The sequence below is a fragment of the Dasypus novemcinctus genome, chromosome 4 (assembly GCF_030445035.2).
Source record: "Dasypus novemcinctus isolate mDasNov1 chromosome 4, mDasNov1.1.hap2, whole genome shotgun sequence".
Classification (NCBI taxonomy): Eukaryota; Metazoa; Chordata; class Mammalia; order Cingulata; family Dasypodidae; genus Dasypus; species Dasypus novemcinctus.
Genome location: NC_080676.1, coordinates 154,381,198 through 154,408,014, shown reverse-complemented (window position 1 = coordinate 154,408,014; position 26,817 = coordinate 154,381,198). Strand labels below are relative to the sequence as shown.

The 26,817-nt window shown below is 44.2% G+C and overlaps 2 protein-coding genes across 5 annotated transcripts in view; one reads left to right on the top strand and one right to left on the bottom strand.

Moving 5' to 3' along the window:
- Nucleotides 1–1,303: 1,303 nt before the first annotated feature.
- Nucleotides 1,304–14,448, top strand: ATP5PO (ATP synthase peripheral stalk subunit OSCP). The gene is made up of 7 exons (XM_004474461.5): nucleotides 1,304–1,420; nucleotides 2,662–2,712; nucleotides 3,706–3,816; nucleotides 7,570–7,699; nucleotides 8,444–8,556; nucleotides 10,755–10,841; nucleotides 11,149–14,448. Exons 1-7 carry the CDS (start codon nucleotides 1,385–1,387, stop codon nucleotides 11,260–11,262), a joined length of 642 nt encoding a protein of 213 aa, XP_004474518.1. The 5' UTR covers nucleotides 1,304–1,384; the 3' UTR covers nucleotides 11,263–14,448.
- A 2,821-nt stretch (nucleotides 14,449–17,269) lies between these two features.
- Nucleotides 17,270–26,817, bottom strand: part of ITSN1 (intersectin 1) — a 243,466-nt gene continuing 233,918 nt past the window's right edge. For all 4 annotated transcript variants that reach the window (XM_058296182.2, XM_058296184.2, XM_058296183.2 and 1 more), the window contains one exon: nucleotides 17,270–25,407. In XM_058296182.2, the coding sequence (XP_058152165.1) occupies nucleotides 25,259–25,407 (149 nt within the window). In that variant the 3' untranslated portion in view covers nucleotides 17,270–25,258. The remainder of the gene's footprint in view (nucleotides 25,408–26,817) is intronic.

The window sequence follows — 26,817 nt, the reverse complement described above, 5'->3', positions numbered from 1 at the left end:
AAAATAAAATAAAATTGGAAGCCCTCTGAATTATGTTTTAAAAATCATGGAATGATTAAGTTACGGAATACCCATTTGATTATTCTGCAGCCATTAAAATTTTATAACTTGGACTTGTGTTTATATTATAAACATGTATTCACAATCCACATACGATTTAGTGTCCTTTTTTTCCTCTTCTATTAAGGAAAAAGGCAAGACACTAAATTGTATGTGGATTGTGAATATGTCTACTTGCAATAAAAATAAACAAAATAAAAAATTAACATTATTGAGTGCCATTCAAAGTACTTTACCAATATTAACTTCTTTATTTTTCCTAATCATCCATAAGGCAGATATCAATGTTATAATATGTGCAACCACTTTATAGATGAGAGAAAACTGCATAATACATGATTTATATAATTGGGCAAAGAAAGCGATTCAAGCCTAGACAGTGTTTACATAATGGGCACTGCACAATACTGCCTAGAAAAAAATATTGGGAGGCAAAATACCAAAATACTGACAATGGATGCCTTTGAAGGACAAGGGAGGAAGAGAGGGCAATTACATTCCTTCTACTTTTCTGCATTTTTACAAGTTTTCTGTAATCATGTGAAATTGTACTGTAAAAAGGGTAAATTAATGAGTAAATCTGTGTTCCTATCATAGATCTGAGCAGAACATCTCTTAAACTATTGACGCTAGAGCCCCATTTTTACCACCGATGCTCTCCCGCCAATTCTCTTCTCTAAGGAAGGGAAAAGTAGAGCACACTCCATTTAAAGGGAAATGGGTTAAAGACATGTTTTTAATAAATGCAGAGACACTGGCTAAGGCGAGCCTGAGGGTCAGTGTCACATTTACTCAAATCTCCATACTCGTATTTTAGGTTCGATTCTCGGATAATCATCCAGAATCACGAATTTAGACACCAGAAACTCACACGACCTCCAGAGCAACGCTATGGACTGTACTGAGGTGAGATGAAGAAGGGGGAAATGCAGGGCATACAAGGCCCAGGTGTTGGGGAGCCAGTGTGCGCTGCTGGAGCTGAGAGGACGGTTTTTATATTTTGTTTTGTTGTTGCTAGTGAGGAATGTGAAATGGACAAATGACACCATATTTATCTACACGTAAATTTAACTCTTAGGAACAGTAAAACCATTTACTGTAAGGGATTTTCTTTTCAGGTACCATCTGAGTCCACTAGCTCCACGTCCGGATTCCAACCCTTACCACCCTCTTTCGAGAACTACAGCTCCCAACCGCAGAGAGGTCACTGCGCATGCGGTCTGACGATCTGCGCCTACATTTCCCAGCAGACCTAGCGCTTGGGCCGGCGGAAGCGTCCTTCCCTCTTCCGATTCGGCTTTGACCTACAGCTGCCCGGGAGAAGATGGCCGCCCCAGCAGCGTCAGGCCTCTCCCGGCAGGTGAGAGAACGGTGTTCCTGAAAGCTAGCGGGAGAGTCCCTCCCAGGGGGACCAGTACCAGATCCCCACTGCCGGCGTGCGAAGCCACGGCTGAGGAAGCGAGGTCGCGGGGCTGTACGCATGGGGGCGACGCAAGGCAGCTTTTGGCGCCCCCGTTTTCCCCCGAGACGCCCGCGGGGTAGTCGGAGCGAAGCTGCTCGTGCCGAGATCGTAGCGTCCTCCTGGCTGGTTTGCGGGGCGCAGGAGAGGGAGGCTGGGCTTCCCTGGACTTCGAGGAAAGGACACAGCCCACACCCAAAATAATCTTCCTTTGCCATTGTGATGAAACCTACTGTCGGGTCAATAGCTATGCTAAGCAATATTTGCAAAGCACGTTTCACGTTTTTCTAGAAAGCAAGACTAAGTTTTAACCGAGTTGTCCTTAACTGTTCAGTCAGTAAGTGATCGAGCTGAGATTCGAACCCAAAGAGCTACACAGAAGACGAGTTGGGGGTTGGGGGGCGGAGGGGGCGGAGAATGTGTGTCCCTTATACTGCATCTCACCGTGATGTTTCACGTGTCATGTTTTCCCGTAAACGTTAAGAATAAAAAGTCTTAATCCTCACAACTCAGTTTTGATAAAGTACTCTCCAGAGCTGTAAGGATTTGAAGGTGACCCGCGCCCTTGCAGGTGCTTTTAAACTATAGATTCAATTTCATTTCTTTAATGAGCAAGAAACCATCTCTCACAACTAGGGCCTGTTTCCTGTGAAGTTTAATTTGTTGGAATACTCAAGGGATTAATCTTATTTTCAGGTATCATTTGGATTTCTAAGAAATACAACTCTTGTAACTCATAATTGGAATTATCACAGTTTTATTAAAATCCTGTTTAAGGGGTGGTACAATAAGTGTCAAAATCCTAAAGTTTTTGGATTTTTTTTTTTTCCTTTTCTTTTTTTTGGAAACGTGCAATTCATCAAAATTTGTGTTTTCTCTCTGGTACCTGATATGCTGACCTCAGTCCCTTCTTAGCAAATTAGGAAGTTAGTGGGAAGGTGACTTCCCAAGCAACTTGGGATGATTCTCAGTGAGGAAACTTATTCCCAGTTCATAAAGAACAACTCAGCTCATATAACATATGTGATGGTAGGAAGAAACATAAATCATTTAAAAGTCACGTTTAGAATTTGTTTATTGACTAGTTAAAGGCAGAAACCCTTCAAGTAATCTTGTTTGATCCGTTTTCCTTTATTTCAAAGGTACGATGCTTCAGTACATCTGTGGTCAGGCCATTTGCCAAGCTTGTGAGGGTATGTTCATTTACATATTTTTGTAATTGTAAAGGAGATGAAAATGACTCAAACAACAGTATAGCTTCCTTGTGGGTTTTTTGTAGTGTGACTTTTTAAACCTTTTCTACTTGATTCTGGTTCTCAAAATGTGGTAATGTGATGCACAGGGTGGGGAGGAGAACAAGGTTGAGTGTGATTGACTCATGCAGCACCGTTAAATAAGAGAACTTACATAGTCCTCATTACAGTGATGAGTAGTAGTAGCTGTTCCCACTTTACAAAAGGGTAAGTTGAGGTTTTGGGAAACCAACCCAAAGTTTCTCATCTTGGTCTTGGAGCTGGCACTGGAACTCTTTTTCATTCAAAGCCTAAGCTTTTCTGCCCTACGACCATACAGCACCGCTGAGCATATGCAGTCATAAATTGATGGTAGTGTATGGGAAAGGCCTGTAGTTGATTGTGGCAAGTAATTCAAGCATCAGGCACTGAGGAAATTGCTAAACAGCTTCATTAAACTGAACATTGATGGGGAGGCTCCTAAAGGGGGAATTTATAGTATTATTGTGAAATGAATAAAAGTGTACTTTTATGTATTTCATCATCATCTGTTTTCTGGATCTAACATGTTCAAACTGCCTTCATCAATGTTAAAAACCTCCCATACTGAGAATAGATAAGCTGTTGAGTTCAAACGAACTGTAAGCTCATCTGAAAGTAATTGAGCCATAGGAAATTATAGCTGGAAAGGACTGGAGACACTGGGTCATTTAAACTCCTCATTTTAGATGAGGAATTGGAGTTTCAAAGATTGAGTGAACTGGCCAAGGAAGCATCCCTAATTTGTTTGAGAATTGCCACTTAGGACAGCTCTTTACTAACATACATAAACTTAAATGCTAAAAGATGTATTTTAAAACTTATAAACCTCTAAATCTGCTACTTGACAGTATTATATTGTCTTAACTGATTTTCCTATTTCTTTCCTCCCCCACCCCACCCTTTTTTTTAAAGCCACCTATTCAAATATATGGTATTGAAGGTCGCTATGCTACTGCTCTTTATTCTGCTGCATCTAAACAGAATAAGCTGGATCAAGTAGAAAAGGAGTTGTCAAGAGTAGCAGTAAGTAGTTTTCTGGTTCATTATATGTTAAGTTCCCCTTTGTACATTTTTTCCATTTGGTTATTTGACTATTCCTCTATAATGAGAAATACTCGAAGAGAACAATCAAGGAAAAAGTTTATTTCCTATAAAGGAGTTAATAATAATATCTGGTAAGTATTGTTATTCTTAAACAATGGTGTACAAATTATAGGAACAGACAGATACATAAAAAGTTACTGGGCGGCAGACTTGGCCCAGTGGTTAGGGCTTCCGTCTACCACATGGGAGGTCTGCGATTCAAACCCCGGGCCTCCTTGACCCGTGTGGAGCTGGCCCATGCGCAGTGCTGATGCGCGCAAGGAGTGCCCTGCCACGCAGGGGTGTCCCCGCGTAGGGGCCCCGCGCGCAAGGAATGCGCCCTGTAAGGAGAGCCGCCCAGCGGGAAAGAAGGTGCAGCCTGCCCAGGAATGGTGCCGCACACACGGAGAGCTGACTGAACAAGATGACGCAACAAAAAGAAACACGGATTCCCGTGCTGCTGACAACAACAGAAGCGGACAAAGACACAGCAAATAGACGCAGAGAACAGACAACCAGGGTGGGGGGGAGAAGGGGAGAGAAATAAGTAAATAAATCTTAAAAAAAAAAAAACAGTTACTAATACTAGGAACCAAGAGTTTGGGGTAAGCAAAAAGATACAAATGTAAAAACTCTTCAGAAGAGAATTTAAAAGTTGCCTTTAAGAGCCTTTGCTCCAGGTATTTCCAAAGTAGTCTTCAAAATATATTTTTGTTTTACTGGAAAGTCATCTTTTTTTTTTTCTTTTTTTGATTTATTTATTTTATTTATTTCTCTTCCCTCCCCCCACCCCCACCCTGGTTGTCTGTTCTCTGTGTCTATTTGCTGCGTCGTCTTTGTCTGCTTCTGTTGTCAGTGGCATGGGAATCTGTGTTGTGTCAGCTCTCCGTGTGTGTGGCACCATTCCTGGGCAGGTTGCACTTTCTTTCGCACTGGGTGGCTCTCCTTACGGGGCGCACTCCTTGCGCATGGGGCTCCCCTACGCGGGGGACACCCCTGCGTGGCAGGGCACTCCTTGCGCGCATCAGCACTGCGCGTGGGCCAGCTCCACACGGGTCAAGGAGGCCCAGGGTTTGAACTGCGGACCTCCCATGTTGTAGACGAACACCCTAACCACTGAGCCAAGTCTGCTGCCCGGAAATTCATTTTCTTACCATGCCTTTTCCTTGGTTTTGTTTTACTCCCAAGATGTGAGGGAGGGAAATGACTGAACAGCATGCTGGGCATCAGAATTAGTGAAGGTTTATAAGCTTCGTCATGCTAATACAGAGCTGATGAAGAAATACTGTGAGGCTACGGGAAAGTTTATTTTTACCTTTTTTTTTTTTTTAACACTAGAAAAGTAAATAAACAATTAACAAAAGCCTACTATGTGACTTAAATAAGAGAATCTCCTTTTCAATTTCCATTGACTTTGGTGGTTAACAAGTTTCCCTGAGTTGGTTTTTTCGTTTGTTTTGCTTGTTTTTGTTTTTTCAGGAGGCACTGGGAAAAGAACCCGGAACTCCTGCATGGGAGGCAGGTGCTCAACCACTTGAGCCACATCTGCTCCCTCCCCCTCCTTTTGCTTTCTAGCTGCCACCTCTAGCAATGAGTTAGTTCTACATTAAGGAAGGTGAGGGAGACAGTCTCGTATATATTTTTTCCAGAGAACGTTTTGTTCTTCTTTGATTTTGTGTTTTAAGAATCCTTATATTTTTAATCTACCTATTTCTAAAGATATTTTTTATCTTTTTGAAAAAAACTCACAAGCTGGTTGTATAGAATAATGCTTATGTTTTGTTCATTTTTTTTTGTTTTGAGCTTTTATTGGAACTTGTTCCAACAGAATATTTTTAATTCTTTCCTTTCTTTATACAGTCATCTCTGTAGATAATACATAAGGTGTGAGTTGATTCGCCAAACCCTTACTTATGATCCTCAAAGAGCCAGTAGGCCTGGCCCTATTGTACTGCTTAGGGGAGGGGTTAGCAAGAGCACTGGGATCTCACAGTGGCAATCCTGGAGGTGATGGGTGCTGCCTGCTACTCGTCAGCTAATGCCCATTAAACCTGAACACTGCTGTTCACAAAGGAGGAAATTACTTTGGTTGTCTACATTAGAAGAAGATTTGACTGGAACCTGGAAATCAGATAAGACTTGGAGAAATAGAAAGGAGACAATTAGTTTAAGATACCTTATATAGTGGAAATTAGCATTGGGGGGCCCCAAAAGGAAAGAGTGGCTACTACAAGGTGTTCCATTAACTCTGACACTGGATGATATAGCACAGATAGATGTGAAACCTGAAAAACTACATAACCCAAATACCAGAATGCTTTTCATCTGAACAACCCTGCAATTTTTATTGGAAAATGTCATTTCTTTTGGACCATTTGAGCAGAAATTTTAGTCTGAGATGGCAGTATATAGCAAGTAGTCACTTTCCTTATTGTGATGGATCAGAGACCATTAGGATTCTGGCCAGGAGCCTGGTTGAAGGTGCTAGCCAAGTAATCGAAAGGATTCTAGAGGTGTACAACTGAAAAGTGCCCAGTTGCAAATAGTTGGTTGGTAGATCTGTAATTCCAGGCTGATGCTAGGGGGAGCAAGGTGGTGGAACCTGTGTGTGGTCACTGAATTCAGACATTAGTGATTTAACAACATGGAAACAGTGACTCTCCCATGGTATGTGCACTCCCATTTTTTGTCCACTTCCTTTCCCAAACACCTTGAGGCTGTACTGGAAACACCAGAGGAGGCTCTCAGAATCTGGGTTGATTCTCCCAGAGCATATATGGGGCAGAACAGAATCGGCTCTGCCTGGGGCAAAGAGGCAAAGGGAATGGCGAAAGAGGCAGACTTTGCAGATAAAGCATCTTATTTATGTCTGCACTAAAGGGATAGCATTGTCTGATGCATCCGCTTAGTGTTGGGGAAAACTAGAGTGTCGCAGATTAAGTATGTTAAAATGTGATTGAGGGAAGCGGACTTGGCCCAATGGATAGGGCATCCGCCTACCACATAGGAGGTCCGCGGGTCAAACCCTGGGCCTCCTTGACCCATGTGGAGCTGGCCCATGCTCAGTGCTGATGTGCACAAGGAGTGCAGTGCCATGCAGGGGTGTCCCCCGCATAGGAGCCCCACGTGCAAGGAGTGCACCCCGTAAGGGGAGCCGCCCAGCATAAAAGAAAGTGCAGCCTGCCCAAGAATGGTGCCACACACATGGAAAATTGACACAACAAGATGATGCAACAAAAAGAAATACAGATTCCCGGTGCCACCACTGATAAAGGATAGAAGCGATCACAGAAGAACACACAGCAAATGGACACAGAGAGCAGACACCTAGAGAGAGGGAAGGGGAGAGAAATAAATTTAAAAAAATAAAATTTAAAAAAATGTGATTGACATCACTCGGCTGCTTTTTCTATAAGCTTTCTTGAACTGCAAAAATAAATGTAAGAAATTTCGTAACATGTTCCTTCTAATGTGTTTAAGTGTGTTTTGTTTTCAAAAACTAATTTTATCTTGTATAAAATCATGGTGTGCAGTGTATTCTTAAAAGCAGAGATTATTATAAAAAAATTTTTCATATATATTTTGTGAGTGCTAATTTAATTCATGAAATGCCTGATTCATAAGAAAGTATGTGTATGGCAGCCCTGGTGATTGGTGCTCTAGAATTAAGAAATGATTTTTTGGTACTTTTAGCAACTTCTGAAGGATCCTAAAGTGGCTGTGTCTATCCTGAATCCCTATGTAAAGCGATCCCTTAAAGTGAAAAGCCTAAATGACATCACAGCAAAAGAGAGGTTTTCTCCCCTCACATCCAATCTGATCAGTAAGTATTAGAACTTCTTCATTTGAAATCTTCTAACTTTGCTTCTCGAAATATGCTGTGTGGACCAGGAGCATCAGCATCACCTGGTAGCTTGTGGAAATGAATCTCAGGACTCACCCCAGCCTCCTAACTCAGAATCTGCATCTTAACTAGATCCCCAAGTGAACGTTTGCACAGTAAAGTGTAAGGAGAACTGTTTAAAGGATATTACAACTGTTTAAAGGATATAAGTGTGTCTACTTGCAGAGTCAGTAGTTTCAGCCCTGTAGAAGACTGGTGGCATTCATACCAAAAAATGACAGTGGCTGTACCTCTGTCATTAAAGACATTTGCATGTTTTGCTTAGATAAGCAAACTGGCACCTTTGTATTGCTTTTCCAACCCGCATGGCCAAATCAAAATATGAGTTCCAAAGGAAGTGTACTCGTGTCGTCATCTTTGGTTAGAGATGGTGTTAATTTGGGAATCTGTGATGCCAATATGCAAATCAGATTGCAAGTTTAGTCCAAGTCTATTGCAGATCTATGTGGGTGAGCCTTCTCCCCTTTATTAGTTTAAATGCTCATCAGTACAGTTTTTTTAAACTATATATTTTTTAAATAAATTGTATCTATTCACATTCTTAAAGGATGTTGAAAATGGTCTTTAAAGGCCGCACACCTAAGTTTGCTTTTGGGTGAATGTATCTCATGAATCACCTGTTCAAGTGAGCTTCATGTTCCTGAGAGACCTTCACTTTCCCAGATTTGCTTGCTGAAAATGGTCGCTTGAGCAATGCCCCAGGAGTCATTTCTGCCTTTTCTACCATGATGAGTGTCCACCGTGGAGAAGTACCTTGCACAGTTACCACTGCCTCTGTAAGTAATGGTTGTGGCTGCCGCGTTCACCTTGGCATTACTTGTGTCACATTTTGCAAAAAGTAAAGGAGTTAAAAAGGGGGGGGCTTAAAAAAAAAAAAAGCCAAGATCAAGAAATTGGGAAAGGGGATTTGTGGTCACTTGGTAGCTTTGTTTTCATTCTTACACTGTCTTCTGTGAACCTCCACTTTGGAAAGGCCAGTGTGTATCTGATTGGTCCTTCTGTAAACATTGATTATCCATAAGAACCATAGACTTGTTTAAAGAACATTAAAATGTATAAGAAAATAGCAGTTTATGTTCCATTAGAGGGTGGAGTTGGTGTGTAAATACCGCATTAAGTAGTTTACTGAAACTAGGGTTTCTAACTTTCCATTTCCTGTGGAGGTGAAGGGGAGGCCAGGTGGGGCTGTTTGATCTTTTTGACTGAGATGGGACTATAATAATAGCTGCCGTTTATTGAACCCTGCCATACACTGGGTACTTCATAATTCATTATTTTGTTTAATACCAGACGATCCATATGAGGGAGAAATATAAATAGCCTTATATTGCAGATGAGGAGACTGATGCCCAGGAATTGGAGTAACTTGCCCAAGTTCACACAGTGGGACCAGGATTTGAACACAGGCCCTGCTGTCTCAGAAGCCCATATTCCTTAAACTACCCTACATTGCCTCCCCAAAAATAGTTTGGATGTTTGGTATTTTCTTTCTACTATAGTTCAAACAAAATAGGAAAACAGCATGTAGGGCTTAAATGTCTGCCTAGAGTATCTGGATTTACTTGGAATGCCCAGCACCCAACCTCATCTAGAAAAATAGCTCTAATGTTCAAAGATGTTTTAACTCTCCAAAACAGCAGTTTTAAAGGGACATTTTAGCCCATAATATTAATACATATTTACACATTTGTTGCTCAACATTTGATGCCAAATAGTTGGCACCCCAAAACATACCCATGCCCAACTGAGAATCACCCTGCTCAAATGTCTGCAGGGAGCCCCACACGGCTTGTGCTGGGCAGCATGGCACAGGGGAGGCAGCAGGTGGTCGCACCGTCATTGGCAGAACCCTGGGGCAGGGCACTTTTCAGTTATTATGAGGACATGACAGTTTTTAAGGATGTTTATTGTTGTAAAATGTTCTAAGATCATTGGTTGCTAATTTGCCATTGGGACTACTGGATAAAAGAATTTTCTAATGTTGAAAAAAAAATTATACTGTGGTTGATGATTAGGGACACAGGCTTTAGAGATACATGGCCTGATTTCAAATATCAGCTCTAATCCTCACTTGCCTTGGGCGAGTTTCTAAGCCTCTCTGTTTCCTCACATGGAAAATGGAAATCATAACCTGCCTCACGGGGCTGTCCAGCTTAAAGGAGACGATATGTGTAAAATGCCTAGCACAGGCTAGTGCCTGATGCTTGAACACATATAAATGGAAGGTCTGTATATACTTCAGAGTTCTTGAACCTCTCTAGTCTCAGCAAATAATGTTTTGATTGGACACTGATAGACTTTCAGCACCAGCACCCCCAGAAAGACCTTATTAGATCTTTACACAGGTGTAAAGGCTTTTTCTAACTTTTGGACTCTTGAATGAGGGGTAGGGAGGTAGAATTTGTGATAGGTGAAAGGCTCTTGCTTCAGCAGCCCTCTTGGTTATCTCACCTGACCACCTGAACAGGAGTAAGTTGAGGCAGAGAGGAGAGCGAACAATCTGGACATTCAGGGGGCTTGCCCTACACGAGTAGGTTACGGAGCTGTGCTGACTTCAGGAGCAGGCTGTGCCCGACTCTCAGAGAACGGCCTGCTAGAGCTCCAGGGAAACTTAAGGTCGTGGGGAAATAGCAGGCTGAGAGGACAGGCCTGCTGCTCCTGCACTGGGAGGCCTGCACCTGGAGGCAGTGTGCACATCAGGGTGTTTACTTCTTAATCACTTCCACTGCCACAGAGCAGAGCCGGGTAGGGGTGCCATCTCTGGGCAGTAAAGGAACCATTGCTCATGAGTACCCAGGCCGAAGCCAAGTGGACACTGTGGGGCAGCTCCTGCCAAGTCCCCAGGTTCTTAACACAGGATTCGCAAGGCCTGCCAGGGTGGTGTGTGCCGGGGGTACTGTTTTCCTTTACCTCTACTATGGAAAGTTTCTATTTTGTTTTATCTATATTTAAAGGATGGTTTTGTCTCTTTTAGCCTTTAGATGAAGCTACTCTTTCTGAATTAAAAACAGTCCTGAAGAGTTTCTTAAGTAAAGGCCAGGTATTGAAATTGGAGATTAAGGTAGGTTTTTAATCATTTATGTATGGTATGTTCCTTTGGGTTATTTGAAACTTGAAATGTCTGTAGAAAGTACTTATGAAAGATTCGATATGATTGTATACTAATTTGCCTGTTGTGGAAATTTTATATTTGTTTTCAGTTTAAATGCTCTAATTCCATTCAGTTTTCACATCAGTCTTTTTCTAGATGTAAATATAACATAACATTTATGTAGCACATTAAGACTTTATGAAGTACTTTTTCATCTATTCAATTAGTGAAATAATATCAGTGTGTTTTCACTTTTCCAACCTGTTTTCTTTCCTAGACTGATCCGTCAATCATGGGTGGGATGATTGTCCGTATTGGAGAGAAGTATGTTGATATGTCTGCAAAAACCAAGATTCAGAAGCTGAGCAGGGCTATGCGGGAGATATTCTGAAAGTGCTGATTTTCTGTCATCAGTGAAAATTCCTAAATTTGGAGCAACAATAAAAGGCTTCCTAAACAGACCCTCTATGTTTACTGGCTTTTAAAGTAGACATGCAGGGAGCCTTATTTTTTAATTTCCCCAGCTTAAAAGTTAAAAATCGCTTTTGGTTGGAAAATTGATTTGCGTAATTTATTCTTAGGAATTTGTGGAAGTGTGTTTCCATTAGGAAGAGTTGTTATATTTATTGAGCACTAGCCAGTACTGGATGCCATTCACTGCTCTCTTACCTTGTGTCCTTGGCCTCTGAGCCCAGAGCTTGGGGAGGGGCTGAGCTTGCAGGTGGAGTTAAGGTACCAGGGAACCCAGAACTCAGCAGGCCCTCATCTTGGAGCTTCAGCTGATGGTTCCCACCTGTCGTCAAGGTGTGAAAGTGGTTTTCCAGGCCCCTAGCACCCAGGCTCGTCAGATAATGATAGCAGGGTCAGGCTGTGCCGCTTCATGCCAGATCTGAGAGCCTCCCTGGTGAATGGGTAAGTCCCCATTGCTGTGTCCTTAAGGGCCAGTATCAGCCAGCTGTATTGGGTCTGCCAAAAGTATTTAAAACAGGCTGCCTTTTGTTCACCCGATTGTTGTAACAAGTGGTAAATACGTCCATCCAGTGCATTTTGACTTATTTAGGGCCCAAGATCACTTATCGTAGAATACTGCTCTCTCTGGTATCTTAATAAATATAAAGGGAGCAATGCTTTTAAAGGCTTTGGAGAGATTCTGACACCCACCCCTCAAAAAAAATGTTCTCATTCTAGGTTTGAGAATCTAGAAAAATCTAGAGTCTAAAAGAAGTTACTCTGCTACCTTCATTATCTTCAAGCCCAAGCTCATTGGAAGCAGATGTCCAAGTCAGAACTATGCACTTAGTAAGAGAAGGCAGCGGAACAGCAGGTTCCTGACCTAGCTAGCCCAGCCCCCGTGAGTGTCCTCTTAACCAAGAAAGGACCAGCAGATTCACTTCGGAGCCTGCAGCCTTGGGAAGTCCTAGGGTTTTCTTCCTCACTGGAGGCGGCATTCCAGGAGAAAGTGCACTGACTGTTAGAAGTCACTGCTTTTTGGCTGAACTTCTGCCTACCAGTCCTGCCAGTTCTCTGAGGCTTTCCAGCCACCCAGCAGGCTGGGGATGGGGCAGGCAAAAATGTGATCAGAGGCTCTGTTTCTACAGGCTGGGAGCCAAGCATGAAATAAAATTGCCTGAAGGGATTCTTTTGAGTGAATTACCCAGTACGTGTGTGGCCTCAGTGACTTAAGATTATAGTCTTTCCCTCCCTGCAAGGTGCTCAGCTTGTACTGTCACAGCCAGAGTAAACAGTGCACTTGGTAACCCTTTCCAGGGTGATCCCAGAGTGACCCAGTGGAGGGCAGGGACCACATTTAAAATAGTCATTACGGGTCAGGCCCTGCACGTGGAACTGTTCCCGCGCCCCCAGAACAATCCATAAATAGAAGGCAACAAAACATGCCATGAGCTGAGTTTCGACATTGACTTTGGCTGCTGTGCCCTCTGAGAGGCAAGAAGCCTCATGGTTAAGAATGCCTTAGAGTCACCCACATGGAGGGTATATGTGCAAGCCTGCTCCATTGCTTCCAAGCTAGGACATGCCCTACCTTCACCTGTAAATTTGCAGGAGTGAAGTGAGATGACGTGTGAAGAGCTTGGCACGGGGCCTGACAGAGCTGTCAGTAAGTGGCGTGGTGGTTCCTGGTTCTACTACTTTTAATTTCTCTGGTCCTCTGACTCCCAAGACTGATTACTTAAACACAGCAGCTGACCCGGTCCAAACTTAACTAGGCACATGACCACCAGCTAGAGACTACACTTCCCAGGCCCCTTTGCAGCACCTGGCCATGTCACTAAGGCCCAGCAAATGGGAGAGGAGAGGCAGTGCCCCCACCCTGACGGAAATGGAATGCAGTCCTCTTAGTTTCCCCTTGTCTGGCCAGGGGCAGACAAGGGGGTGGCAGCTGCAGTAGCCACTCTCTAGGGTATGAGCCAAGGGATGCCGAGAGCAGAACCACCTGCCCAGCTTGGACCGCTGACTGGGCTGGGGACAGAAGGGAGACACAGGCAGTTGGGGTCCCTGTCACAGCAGTTCAAGTCTGGAACCTAACCTGTACTCCAGGTCCCCCCAAGACGACTCGTGGCTGGAATGAGGCCCATGCCGCACCAGATAGCATGGGTCAGATACACACCGTTAGTCACCGCAAACAAAACGTTTCTACAGACACATGACAGTTGCCATGGACAAGGTATCTTTGGGCAGCCACCTTCTAAAAATGCCTTACATCCTTCAGAATCACCTCCACAGCCTTCCTGCTGTTAAGCACAGCCCTGGCACTCTAGAAAGCGGGGGGAAGGAATGATGAAATGCGTCAAATAGAGCTTTTGTGAGATTATCAGACATGAACCCAAGACCTAGTAACTACCCAATGAGGGCTACTGAGTGAGTATCCTTGTTCTTGGGAAATGGACATGGAAGTATTAAGTGTTCAAGGAGCACAAAGTATACAGCCTACTCACAAATGTTTAGAAAATAGATTGCATAGGTATATAGACAGACTTTCAAAATGTCAAAAGTTGATAAACCTGCCTATATGCATATCCGGATAGGGAGTATATTGGAGTTCTCTATTGGTTTTGTATTATTTTTGCACCTATGCTGTAAGTTTGAAATTATTTCAAAATTATTTTTTTAAATCTATGTAGGTGAAAATTTTAAAACAACCTAAATGTGTAGACATTTCAGATTATTTAACTTATTACGGTAAATACAGGATACATTCAGACAATGGGAAACTATGAAGTCCTTAAAAATCAAGGTGTGGAAGAATAAATATAGCTGATTTTAAAAGAAGGCAAACAAAATGTAAGATAATTTAGATAAGATACATAATTTAGTAGTGTCTGACATGGGAAGTGCTCATTACATAATAGCTGCTATTACTATAAAATAGAATTAAAACAGAAAAATACAAAAGTGAAATGCATCAAAATATTAACATTTATCTTTGTATAGAAGAATACCTCTAAGTGATTTTATTTCCTTTGTATTTTTCTGTGCTTGTCACATTTTCTGAATTAACAGTATTACTTCTGTATTTAGAAGAAAATAAATGTTCTGGAATAAAATACTGCCTCAATTATGCTGGCTACTGTTTGATGGAACAGGTATCTTTCAACAGTAATTCTCAAGGAGGTGCCCTTTGTCAGACTTGGAGAAAAGTCAGTGTCTTTTGGGAAAGTAACAACAATACTGAGTTTATTTTTAAAACTTCAAATAACAACAATAAAAGGGGCATACGATATTTGTGTTTATCAAAAACTGGGCCTATTAAAAAAGGCTTTTTAAAATTTTACTACAGCAATTCAACACTGTCCTGGCCAATCAGAGAATTTAAAGGACTGTTTATGTTCAGATTAATCAGTGATGAAACAGGAAGGAATTGCCTGAAAACTAGAGCAGAAGAAAATGCTATAAATAATACAGTAAAATTCAGTGTTGGGGCTGCTCAGGGTACCCAGAGTTAAAAGTTAAGGTTCTGAAAACATGGAGTTGTTTCTGATAGAAAACCCTCCGTGGAGAGCAGGGTAAACCTTCCAAATGTCTCTGTAAGCCTTTTGCTCCTCCGCCCCTTCCCGGCCTTTCTTTGTTTCATAACACACAACCTCCCATATGCTCAGAAACACTGGTGGAGGGAAATCTGTTTCTGTTTGGTGCGAACAGTTGCCTGACAACGGCACAGTAAAGTTGAAAGGGTTTTTGGGTGTTGGGGTTTTGGTTTCTTTTTGCATGTTTTACCTGCACAGTCAACCACCTTCTATGTGTAAAAAGGAAACACTGAGGAAGAGACATCATTGGCAGGGTTATTCATTTCCTCTCTTCTGAGAAGGGAGATGGGGTGGCCGGAACCCAAAATAATCCACTTTAACAGGCTTGCCTTTTCTCATTTTATTTGTGGCTCTGTGAATTTCAACCATACAGGTCAAAATGACCAAAGAGTTGTTTTGAGGAGATTGTTCTTTTTCTGTTGATGGTAACACAGGAATAGCAATCCATACTGATCTTGTGAATGTTGTTTTTAAAAAAAAAAAAAAAAAATCTGTTACCATAATCTGAATGGGTAAAATTGAACATTTCACACATAATAAGGCGCCAAAGGAACACTCCCAACAGCAAAACTAACCTTTGTGTCTTTTTAAAAAAGAAACTTAATGTTTTGGCCCTGCTCCATCAAACCTTAGACAAATACATAGTTCTACAATTTATGATAGTGTCTAGTAACTTCTCCATTAACATTATGTACCAGACAATATAGTCTCCCTTTCACGGAAAATTAAACAGTACCATTGTTTGGCAACAGAAGTATATTACAATCAACAGGCAGCCATCGAGGGGGTATCTTGTCCCAGCCCCGGACAGGGCTGTGAGGAGAGCAACGCGCCACCAGCACGGCTGGTTACATTCTTTTCCAAACAAGTAAAGCTAAATGGGACGGCTCGCAAGTGCTGGTGGGTAGGAGCCCAGGAGCCAGGGGCCTCCCCGTTCCCGCTCCCAGCTCTCCTGCTGTCCCAGCTCAGCGGGCGTCGTGCTAAGGAAGAGGGGTCAGGGCCCGCTCCAGGTGGACGGACGAAGCTCGCCTGGTCCTGCTCACCGGCTGGAGGTGGCCCCCAGTCCCTGCTTGGGCAGAGAGAGCGCTAAACTGCCCCAATTTTGGGAATAAACTCAGTCACAGACCCACAGAGATACTTCCTCAGGGTGATTTGCAGATCATGCAGATGCCCTGACAGATTCCAGGAAGCTGCTGGAAATCACCGTCTCCCACCACCCCTGGAATCCGGAAGTCACTTGGACTCGAGGGTGCACCCAGCCCCGGCCTGGCAGAGGTCTGACGGTTGGTCGGCCTCACAAAGGCGCACACAGCAGGTCCTCTCACGCCATCGGCCCTCCAGAAACAGTAAACACTGGGCAGTGCCCCCACCCCACCAGAAACCAGCTATGTTTATGCAACTATGTCATTTCCGGCCTGCCAGGGGAGGCTGGACTCCTGAAACCTATTCTGGCTGGATCAAGTTTTGCTGGGTTTGGGGCTCCATTCCTCCTGGGTGGTCTGTCAGGATGTTTCTGGAAGCCATTCTAGAAGCTCTGTGCCCCAGATGCAGCCTGCACTAATGAGGCTCTTCTGGAAAGGGGAAGGCGAGGTGGGCCTCTTGGCCCTGGGGTCCCCAACAGGAGACAGGCATCCAGGGGGGCTGCTCCATGCTGCCTGTTTCAGCAGAAACAGTTTAACCCAGCAACCCCAAATTTCATCCTTCCACCCACCAAGCTGTGCAACAGGAGAGGATGGTGAAGATGTCCCAGGAAGACGGAAAACGCAAACTCTACAAGGGATACACGCAACCTATCCAGGAAGGGAACCGCAAAGGCTGGCCTCCCTGCCTCGTCCTGAACTCTGGTGTGAGAGCTATGACAGCCCAGATTCCAGACCAGCTGGCTAGAACGCCAGAACCCAAGGGGCTGCGGTGGCACACGGAGCTGATGCCTCCTATTCTCTCACCCTTCCTGACACAGCTCCCCTCCAGAATTTGTGATCTGTTTAAATCAATGTTGAATGAACCCAGAGGTCTCATCTGCGATCAGGGGCTTGATTTTATCACAGCACCAGCCATTTCACTTAAATACATCATATTCCCTGCAGAAAAACCGGCTTCTTTGCATTTCTAATATATGGGACTTGGATTTCTTTCTTTCTTTCTTTCTTTCTTTTTTTAAAATAAGAGAACTTTAGTTGGGTCGCAACCCTTTCCAAGTAATCTATTTAAGCATGTTCTACTCCTGGGATAGGTTTGTAAATCTTCTTTCTATGCTTTTATGCACTTAATTTTATATTCCTAAAATACTCTCCTATGCTTACAGAAAAATAATCTCTCAGTGACAAGTCACATTGTACAATAACAAGTTAAATATTTTGACCACAGAATCTGTATTAGTTTATGCAACGTTGAACAGCACTCCCTCTTACATACCATCTGTACATTGAGTCATGGACATTCCCATAAATATACAGCAGAGATTTCATAACAAACCATTTAAAGAGCACAACGTCTTCACCTCTTATAGTGGAATGCTGCCTTTTTCTTTGCTGGAAACAGCATAAAATGCAGAAGGCCAGACGCTGTGAGCTGATTATCATACACAGGACCTTTTAGTTGCAGATTGCTCACCTGTTTACATGTATGTACACATATGTTAACCATCTATCTGTACCTGTGAGGGTACAAAGCTAACTGAGCTAAGGCAATACAGCATGAGTGTCAGGGGACTGCAAATTTCTCTACCTCTGCAGGGCTGCAAAGGGCGAAGAGGAGCGGGTCAGGAGGGAGCAGATTTCAGCTTGCCAGGTCATAGCCCACAAGATCTGAAGTTGGCTTCATAGTTCAGAGAACTTGGGCTATTGGCAATGTGTTTTAAATGCATGTCTAGACGTAAATATCACCAACAAAGATCTTGCTAGAATATCTACTGTCCGACCCAGCAACTATTTAGCAGATAACGTTTTAAGGATGTTGATCTGTAAAATGTACATTAAAATGTCCATTTGCTAAAGCTAATGCTGACACAATCTTAACTAAATGCCCCTAGAAAACATTTCTGGAAATTTCAGTATTTGGAAAATTGCATTATATGTAGAAACAACCCTAAAATTTGCTATTTCATTCAAGGCCACTCAGCCAAGTCCAAGTGAGATGAAGTTGTAGTCTCTGTTCTACCTTCTGTCAACATTTTTATTTAGTAAACGTAATAGAATCAGGAAACGTAGTAAGGATTATTGCTCTGTGTGTGTAGAAATGGGACCGATTTGCAAAAGGCAAAGCAGAGCTGCAAAGGTTTTGGAGCAGCCAGGTCACCGAATGTAAAAACCTGGGAAGATAAACTCCATTGCCTTCCCCTCTGGAAGCCCCGGGCTTCTGGAACGGAGGCAACACACACAGCAGGTTCTTTCCTCTCTCCCACCCTCCCCAATTCTCAGCCATTTCCTGCAAGGTCACCTTGAAAGCAGAAGGCTGGAAAAGCCTCTCTGTCCCACCAGGAAAGGGGAGAGAAGCTGCTGCTGGATTACAAAGAGCCACATCTGTCACCTGGGGGTTTGGGTTCCATTCCCTCTTCTGAGTCCAGCCATCTGTGTCTTTATGAAATCAAAGCAGATGCCTTGAGAAGTATCTCAGCTCAGCTCTCTCCAACCTGCCACCGAGACCTCTCAAAGCAAGAAGACAAAGGATGGAGTTCCTCCTGCTTCAAGAACCAAAAGCGCAGCTGAAAATACACGAACCTGAAGCTGGCCGTGAGTGGGACTCTGGGGGCATGGGTGGACTTGTTCTTAGTGAACACATATAATTATTCATTCTCCGCCCCCGGCACACACTCCCAGCTTCTGCCTCCCACCAACAACTCTATAAACACATGTGAAGTTCTGAAAGTCAAGTCTCCCAGCAGAGACCTGTTATCCAAGCCAGGTGGCGGGGACCTGTCTTATAGGACACTTGTTGGGGAGCAGCGGGGGCACCTCTGCCTTAAAAGAGATGGCACACAGTGCTGAATCCTAGAGGTTCCCACTAAAGCAAATGCAAAAGCGGCCGCAGCACTAGGGACCTGCGCACAACCCCAGTCCGAGCAACAGGGAAAGGCAAAGGCTCACTAGATACCCCAGGAATGCTGAGTTCGAGTCCCAGGCCCGCCGCTGACTTCCTGTTCTCTCGGACCATCAGTCTCCTCCTTGCCTGGACGAAGGTTCCCAGTGCGTCCAGCTGAATCCTAGCGGCCCTGCCTTCCCCTCCACCCCGCTCAGACCCTCGGCAAGCTCAGCCGTGATTTACACCAGTGCAATCGCCCCGGAGCTGCGGTAGGTGGGGCCCGCCCCTTGGGATCCGCCAGGTGGCCCCGCAAGTTTCCAACGCGGAGCGGGGGTGCCCCCAAGCGGTGACGGCGGGAAGTGAGGCGGCTCCTGGCGCCGCAACGCCCCCTCTTCTTCGGTTCCCAATCACCCTCTTTGCCCTGGACTCCCTATCCTGTCTAGGAAACAGGAGGAGATATGGGATAGGAGAATACGAGGAGCAAAGGAACCTAGCTGTAGAAACGCGGCACACAAAGTTATTCAAGACACAGATGTACAAAACCAGGGTTTCTGGAAGAAGGAGAAAAACAGGCATCCCCTAACCACTGCATAAAAAGAAACCCTGGTGACTGGTTAATTCTCAGTAAACATCAGAGAAACGCTGACCTTTTTCAAGGCTGAAAAAATAAGCCCACTTCTGAACACAGCTGGTGGGCTTTGAGATGTACTAAAATATTCACAATATTCCTATGATATTAACAATATAGGTCGGTATAGAAAATAGAACAGAATCCTATTAAAATGCAACTCACCACACACCCTGGCATACAGTAGGGGCAAAAATACCCCGAAATATGACACTACACAGAGTGTGGAAAATAACCCTATTTTGTGGACGTTACCTGGTTTCTGGAGACCGGAGTAAAGGGGTTTCCTTCTACTGGAGGAACGGGGGAGTCCGCGTGTAGCTGACAGAACTTGGAGGGCAGGTGACTTTTTACACGTGCCAGGTGTTATTTAAATGACTTAACATTAGGTAGATCAGGCTGCAAAGGCGGCCCTCTTCTCGCTTCCTCCCGGCCCCGGGGCGCCGGCCTGGCCCGGCCTGGGGCCTCCCTGAATGACCGGCAGGCTGTAAGGGACACCTCAGCGTGCTGGTATCTGGGTTTGAATGCTCCCAGGATGCAGACCTGCTACGTGTTTTCTGTCCTTCCCGTGGAGTGAGTTTTTCTCACTTATCAGGAGTAGATTCTTTTCTGGTTCCTGATGGTAGAAGGTTACATACCTTCGTTGAGCCTGATGACCTACAAACGAATCTTGGGTCTGATACAATACAGGCTGAGGAAATGGGAGTTCTAGAATTTTCCTTTCCTCTAAGTCACTTTCCAAGTACCACGGAGGAGTCTTACTCAGAAAGAGGAAGACTGGCCAGTTACTTCCCCCAAGTGCCACCACAGAGGCCAACGATAAGGAGTCCTTACGATTTCTCTGAATAACCCCTCCCAGAGGAACATGCATCAGAACGCTTGAAAATAGTCAAAATACCCAAGGACTCATGGAAAACATTCATTCTCGAAGGTCAATCCTACTTCTAGATGCTACTGTACCAGAGATAGGCTGAGCTGGCTGAGACTCGGGGGCGGCAGGGGTGGCAGGAGGGTCTGGGGCTGTTCTCCCCAGGACAGTGATCTCTGGAGCCCCCCGGGGAGGACCACCCTGCAGGGAGGGGCTCCTCGACCTCCCGAGCCCTCTCTTCCCTGGCTCTTCCTGAAACCGCAGCTGCCGAGGACCTGGAGGGAACAGCAGCTCAGCGCCTGGTGGGTTTTCTCTCCCCTTCAGGCTTTCTCTTTGCTCTTCTCCTGCCTTAGGTCATCACCTGTGAGTGAGGCCTGACAATGACGGCGGGCCCGCCTTCCTCTAGAAGGGGCCCAAGGCTGGTCGGGGATTGCAAAATAGTTGGGGGGGAAGCCCCCATCTTATCAAGCACTGGCGCTCCCTAAAAAGACCTGCGTGTGCTTGCTCGTGTGAGGCGGGGGAGGCTGATGGGCAGACGCCTTGGCTCCTTCGTTGTCACTCCCGGCTCTCCCTGACCGGCCAAGGGGAGGCCAGGGCTGCCTAGGAATGGCCCTGCCTTGGGCGGGGGTCTGCTGCTGTCCCTGAGATTGTCACATCACAGGCCAGCCAAACCGTGCCCGTCTGACCCCAGACTTCCCCGAAATGGATCCATCTTCAGGGCTCGATGGGAATGAATGAATCAGGACCACAGAGAAACACAAGAATTTGGCCCCCCTGGGCCTCTCCCAGGAAAAGGAGGAGAATAAACACCATAACTATGTTTACATAATACTTACTAAGTGTGCCCCCAAAATTGGTGAGTTAGGCACTGCCGGGTGAGTCTTGGCACCTGGCCTGAGCCTTTCAGCATTGGTTCTACCAAGTGCCTCTGAGGGTGGCTCAGACATGGTCCTGGGTGCTTCCCTGGTGCCACCAGTCTCTGGCGCCACCTATTACACTTTTACTTGGAATGAACTAAAGACTATACCTAAAGGCATAATCAAAACATGCAGGCTCCTCTGTATTCATCTCCTTACTTTTGGGCCCAGGATGCTCTACGCTCGTAAACCAAGTGTAACTGGATTAGGTAGACCCATTGCTAAGGTCCTACTGACCTCAAGCCTGAACCGACCCTGCTGCATCTGACGTATGCCAGGTGTCCTCTTAAAAGTGCCAGTGTCTGCTCTAAAGTTCATCCCCACACTCCAAAAGCAGGGAAGTCTAAGATAAAATAATGGAAATTCTCTTCCCAATGGAAATTCTTCAAGTTATTATACACACAAAACAAAATTCATTCTTATGAATCAAAGAAGGCCCAACCAATTAGAGAAAACTATTTAGAGTAAAGTTTCTTCTCTTCATATAAGATATTGGCAAACTATAAAGTACCTTCCAGGATCTCCAACTTTCAAACAAAACTGGACACACCTGATCCACTCCCCCTTGCTCTCCAGGCACGTTGCATTCCATATGAAATCTCTATGTGGTCAGTGGCTTTACGCTTGCCCCAGTCAGCTCCTTAAAAGGCACCCCGCCCTGCCCCGCCTGGGAAGGCAGACCCGCACGCATCTTTCCCTGGGGTCTCCAGCACGGCAGTCCCCTGACCTCACTTCCACACCTGGAGGACACCTGGGGTTTTGCTTCCGGATCACCAAGACAAAACATAATCTACGTGGTCAATGTTCCCATTTTTTAATGGGATTTTTTTTCCCCAATTATATTTGATGCTACTCTGCAGATGAAATCAGTTACTTTCCTATACTTAAGTCATGCTTTGGGTTGCCCAAGAAGCAAAGAAAAAAAAAAAGAAAAAAAGGTCCCTCCTACATTACCGTTCTTTGCAAGCAGATCTTTCTCCTCTGCCGTCAGAGGACCAGGACAAATTATCCAAGCAGTCAAACCAGAGGGCCTGGCCCTGGTTTCTCAGGCATTCCTGGTGACCCAAGCTCAGAAAGGTCCCTCTTCCAGGTCTCCGTGGGTACAGTAAGTGGTTAGAGCAGATGGTGCAGTCTACCTGCTACATATCAGCCAGGGGAGGCTACCCCAGGGGAGCCAAGCTGGGGCTTGTCCCTTCAGGAGAGCTGCTTACACAGAAGGGTTCCTGCCTCAATGGTTTCTGGATAATTCTTAGGGATGACAGAGGGTTAGAGCTTCGTTGTTGGCAGGCAAGCCCCTTCCTGAGCTAGAGGAGGTCAGAGTGTGTGGGAGGAGCTGCAAGTGCGGCTCAAAGAAGAGGGATGCTTGCAGGAGTATCTAGAACATTATGGTGCGCTGGTCTTAGAGAAACTGTATATTTAGAAACTATAGAGCTAGGAGACAGACGGCTTGCAAGGGCCATTTCATCTGTACAAAGATGGTCAGAAACACAGAAGAAAAGTGAAGGAATCGCGGTCAAAGGGTTTGAGGCTCCCACATGTCTCTAACCCCTGCACATGACTCATGAGTCACAGCTTCATCTGAGGGCTGCGCAGGAGCAGTCCTACTGAAATGATCCCAGTAGGTGAAATGACACTAACTGGCACTCCTTACAGTGCATGAGTGTCTCCAGGTTGCTCAATATAGTCCCCGGGGGGTGGGGGTGGGGGGGTGAGGGAGACTAATGTTATTGCTTTTTCATGCTACGTGAATTCTGATCACGGGGTTCTACAAGTAGGTGGCAGGTGGACCTAATAGGGTCACAAGATGTTTGTCATTGTGCACACCACACTCAATCTACATGAAGAGTGATGTCTAACATCAACACGCAAATAAAGGCAATGAAGAAAAAGGAAAACAAAAACAAGGGATTGGCATGGTGACCCAATACTACCCCATTTGCACATTTAATACTTTTTTTCTACCACATTAACATGTCCTTCATAAATACCCTGAACAAACTGTATTGGTTATAGAAATAGGGAAGCATGAGTTATATCTGTTTATAGATTTAATTTAAAACCGTTTCTTAACAACATCAAAAATATAAACTTAAGGTCCTTTAACCATATTTTCTGCTGGGAAGTGGTAAACAAATGCATGCCTGGAGATAAACTTGGTGGATAACATGTTTAGTTGAAAGTTATTAACTAGAGGGTATATCTGCTTGTTTCAAAAAATACGTATGTCTGTTGTTCTCGATACAAAATTCTACACTATATTCAATAAATAAATAATAAAGTTTCTTAAAAGTATGAAATGTAAACTTTGTTGTCCTTTCCAACATAAGCGTTTTTAAAAATTGCTTGAACTATGACAGGGCACTAATGGGAAATTATAACACTACGCATTCAGTTCCCAGCAAGGTGGGTACTTGGCCACCATGCCGACATTATCATTTTTAAAGTGCTTCTACAACCCTAATTAAATTCTAAGGACCCACAATGAAAGAGAACACCACCTAACATAGGGAATTTAGACTCCAATACCAAGAGAACATGCAAAGATCAGTTCGTGACCACAACAAACTGGGATTATGAGAATACTAACATGCAAACAAAATACAACCCACAATTTCCATTAGCAAATCAAGTGATTATCTTGTCTCCTAGCATTTAAGCGGGGAAAAAAATCCAAGATCTCAAACCAGACAGCTTGGCATGTGGTCATACATCCTGATTCTGGCAACAAGCACATGTGTTTCCATTACGGAGAGCTCGGTGTGCATATGGGGAAGCAGGGGAGAAAGTCTCCGATCTGCCTCCCCAGCCTGGTGGGGCTTGCCTGCTCCTAAGGCCTTTCCCCACCACATAATGGACTTCTTTATGCCTTTCCACCCCACCTCCAATTGTGTTCCTAGTCATTTCTGCCTCTTCACACCTTGGGGAGGAAGCCTAGCTCCAAGGCATGCCTTTTTGGAAGCACACTGAAGAGCTGGTGAATTTTCTCACAATATTGAGATCCAGCACATTCAAGAAGAGAAGAGGCTCATGACCGGTCACCAGCAATTACTCTTGTCATAAAACATCACAGGGTCTCCAAGTCAAAAGAGAATTTTCCAATGTGGTTGGCAAACAGGACCCATCGATGTCCGAAAGTTGCCTTTCCCATAACCCACAGTGGGCTAGTCCAGCAGAATACCATTTAGTATCATGAGCTTCCTCAACCATCTCCCAAGCATGCTGGGAATCCGAATTTGAACCACCCGATAACATGGCAGTTTTCACTGACATCTACTAAAACAAGGTCTAGAGTGGAGTGGAATGACTCGAATAGCACACCTGCAGGACTTCTCCTTGGAGCAGTTCCTCAAAGAGCTAACCCAGTGCCTGATCAGAAGACCATCACATCAAGCAACCAAATGCCTGGCAGCATTTCAAAGAAGATCCCACCGAGCTTTTCAGTGGAGAATGGGATTCCAAAGCAACAACAACACCATCGTGATTTGTTTCTAAACACATCGAAGACTAGTCATTGTCGGTCAAGGAACCTACTGGGGGGCTGTGGAAGTAAGGAATAGGGTTACATGAGTTCTCCGAAAAATACAGACAGTGCATTTATAAATCCTATTTTAACCATACCAATGCCTCAAGCCTGGGGATGGGCCAGACTTCCAACCAAACCTAGTTGGGGGCTACAGGATTTCAGAGACCCTACAAGACCCTGACAAAGGAAAACACAGTTTTGTTTCATAAATGGGGAATTGTTATGGGGGAAGGATTGTCAAGAACTATTCCTAGAAGCTGTTTTCGCTGTCCTATTGCCCAGTGGCTGAGTACCAACCAGTGGTTTCTTAGAAAAGGAATATAATTTCCAGATAGCTTCTACTGTCCTGGGTTTAGAGCTCGGCCAAGCGTGCCCTGGGCTGTGCCCTTTAAGGCTCATCAAACAATTGCAGGTCCAAGCGGACCACAATCTCCCCTGTTGGAACTTCGTGGAGCAGGAGACACTTTGTCACTGGACCTTTGGAACCTTGATCTTTCTTGATGTCAGCCACGCGGATCTCTGTCCGACCCAAAAAATCTGAAATGAGAACAAACAGACCCTAATCAGAGATATAATTCCTTCCCTTTGAGGCACGTATTTGGCAATTTGGAGCTCTTCCAATGCATCGTTATAATCTACCCTCTCTCAGAAAGGATTTAAGTTAATTTGAATATTGACGATGGAGCACACATTTTAAATGGGATGAAAGGAGAAGGACACAAGGGGGGGCGGGGTACAAAAGAGTCCAGAAAGAGGCTAAAAATGCAGATCACAATTTCTCTCACACCTGCTACTGTGGACCTCAAAAAGTTAGTAAGCTTTCTGGGAGGTAATGCAAAACTGGATGTTTATCTGTCGTACAATTGACAATAAATGTAACATTTTTAGAAAATCATCCAGATGGGAAAGTTCTGGTAATGGATGGTGGCGAGGGTAATTATGAATGTGATTTAATCCCACTGAATGGTGTTTGGGAGGGGATGAGATGGGAAAGTTTATATTGGATATATGTTTCAAAAAATAAAAAGCCTAAATAAGGGGGTAATGGCAATTAAATTCAATACATGATCCTGGACTATATCTAATAATGGAGGAGAAAAGATCCAAAAGGACATTGTTGGGACACATGAAAAACTGGAATACAGACTGAAAGCTTTTTATCAATGTTAAAGTTCTTCAACTTGATAACTGTATTTAAGGTGGTTACATAAGGGAATATCCTTGTTTTTAGGAAATGTACATAACAGTATTAAGTGATCAAAGAGCATGATGTATACAACCTACTCTCAGACGTTTAGAAAACAGATAGGTGGACATACCCATGGATAGATGATAGAGCAAATGTGGTAAAAGTGGGTAAATCTGAGCATTTCGGTGGGGGATACATTGCAGTTTTCTGTATGGATTTAGTATTATTTTTGCAATTGTCCTGTAAATTTGAAATTTCAAAATTAAATAATATTACCCAGGAAGAGAATATGATTCCTGGGGCTAAAATTGGACAGTAATTTCAGCCAGGGGTTGTCACTGGAGCATGCTGCCCTGTTACACCCCTTTCAGAAGTTTGGTGAACCAGGGCTGGTCCTTATGACATCCCTAAGTATACGCCAGAGAGCAGATGCAAGGAGGTGGAAAGGAGGCAATTGTGTGGGAGCCATATGTTTCCAGCAATGTTCCCTGAACAATCTCAACACCACTTTCATCAAATTTGAGGGTAAAGATGATAATGTATGTGCATGTGTTTGAAAAAACATGTTAAATGCTTATGCAAATACTCAGTGGTGTTATATGAGCCTCCAGACCATTAATTCCTTCATGTATTCACTCAACAATTATTTATTGAACATTTACTATGGCCAAGGAATAACTGTATGGGAAATAACTTTCTTTCAAGGCTCCCTTTATTTATTTATGTCTTTAAGGGACCAGAGCCAGGGAATGAACTGG

Excerpts from the sequence above, each read along its gene's own strand:
- ATP5PO (XM_004474461.5), top strand. The coding sequence starts at position 1,385 with ATGGCCGCCCCAGCAGCGTCAGGCCTCTCCCGGCAG. Across the intron at positions 7,700-8,443 it reads CCTCACATCCAATCTGATCA|ATTTGCTTGCTGAAAATGGT; the intron begins GTAAGTATTAGA and ends TCACTTTCCCAG. Across the intron at positions 8,557-10,754 it reads GCACAGTTACCACTGCCTCT|CCTTTAGATGAAGCTACTCT; the intron begins GTAAGTAATGGT and ends TGTCTCTTTTAG.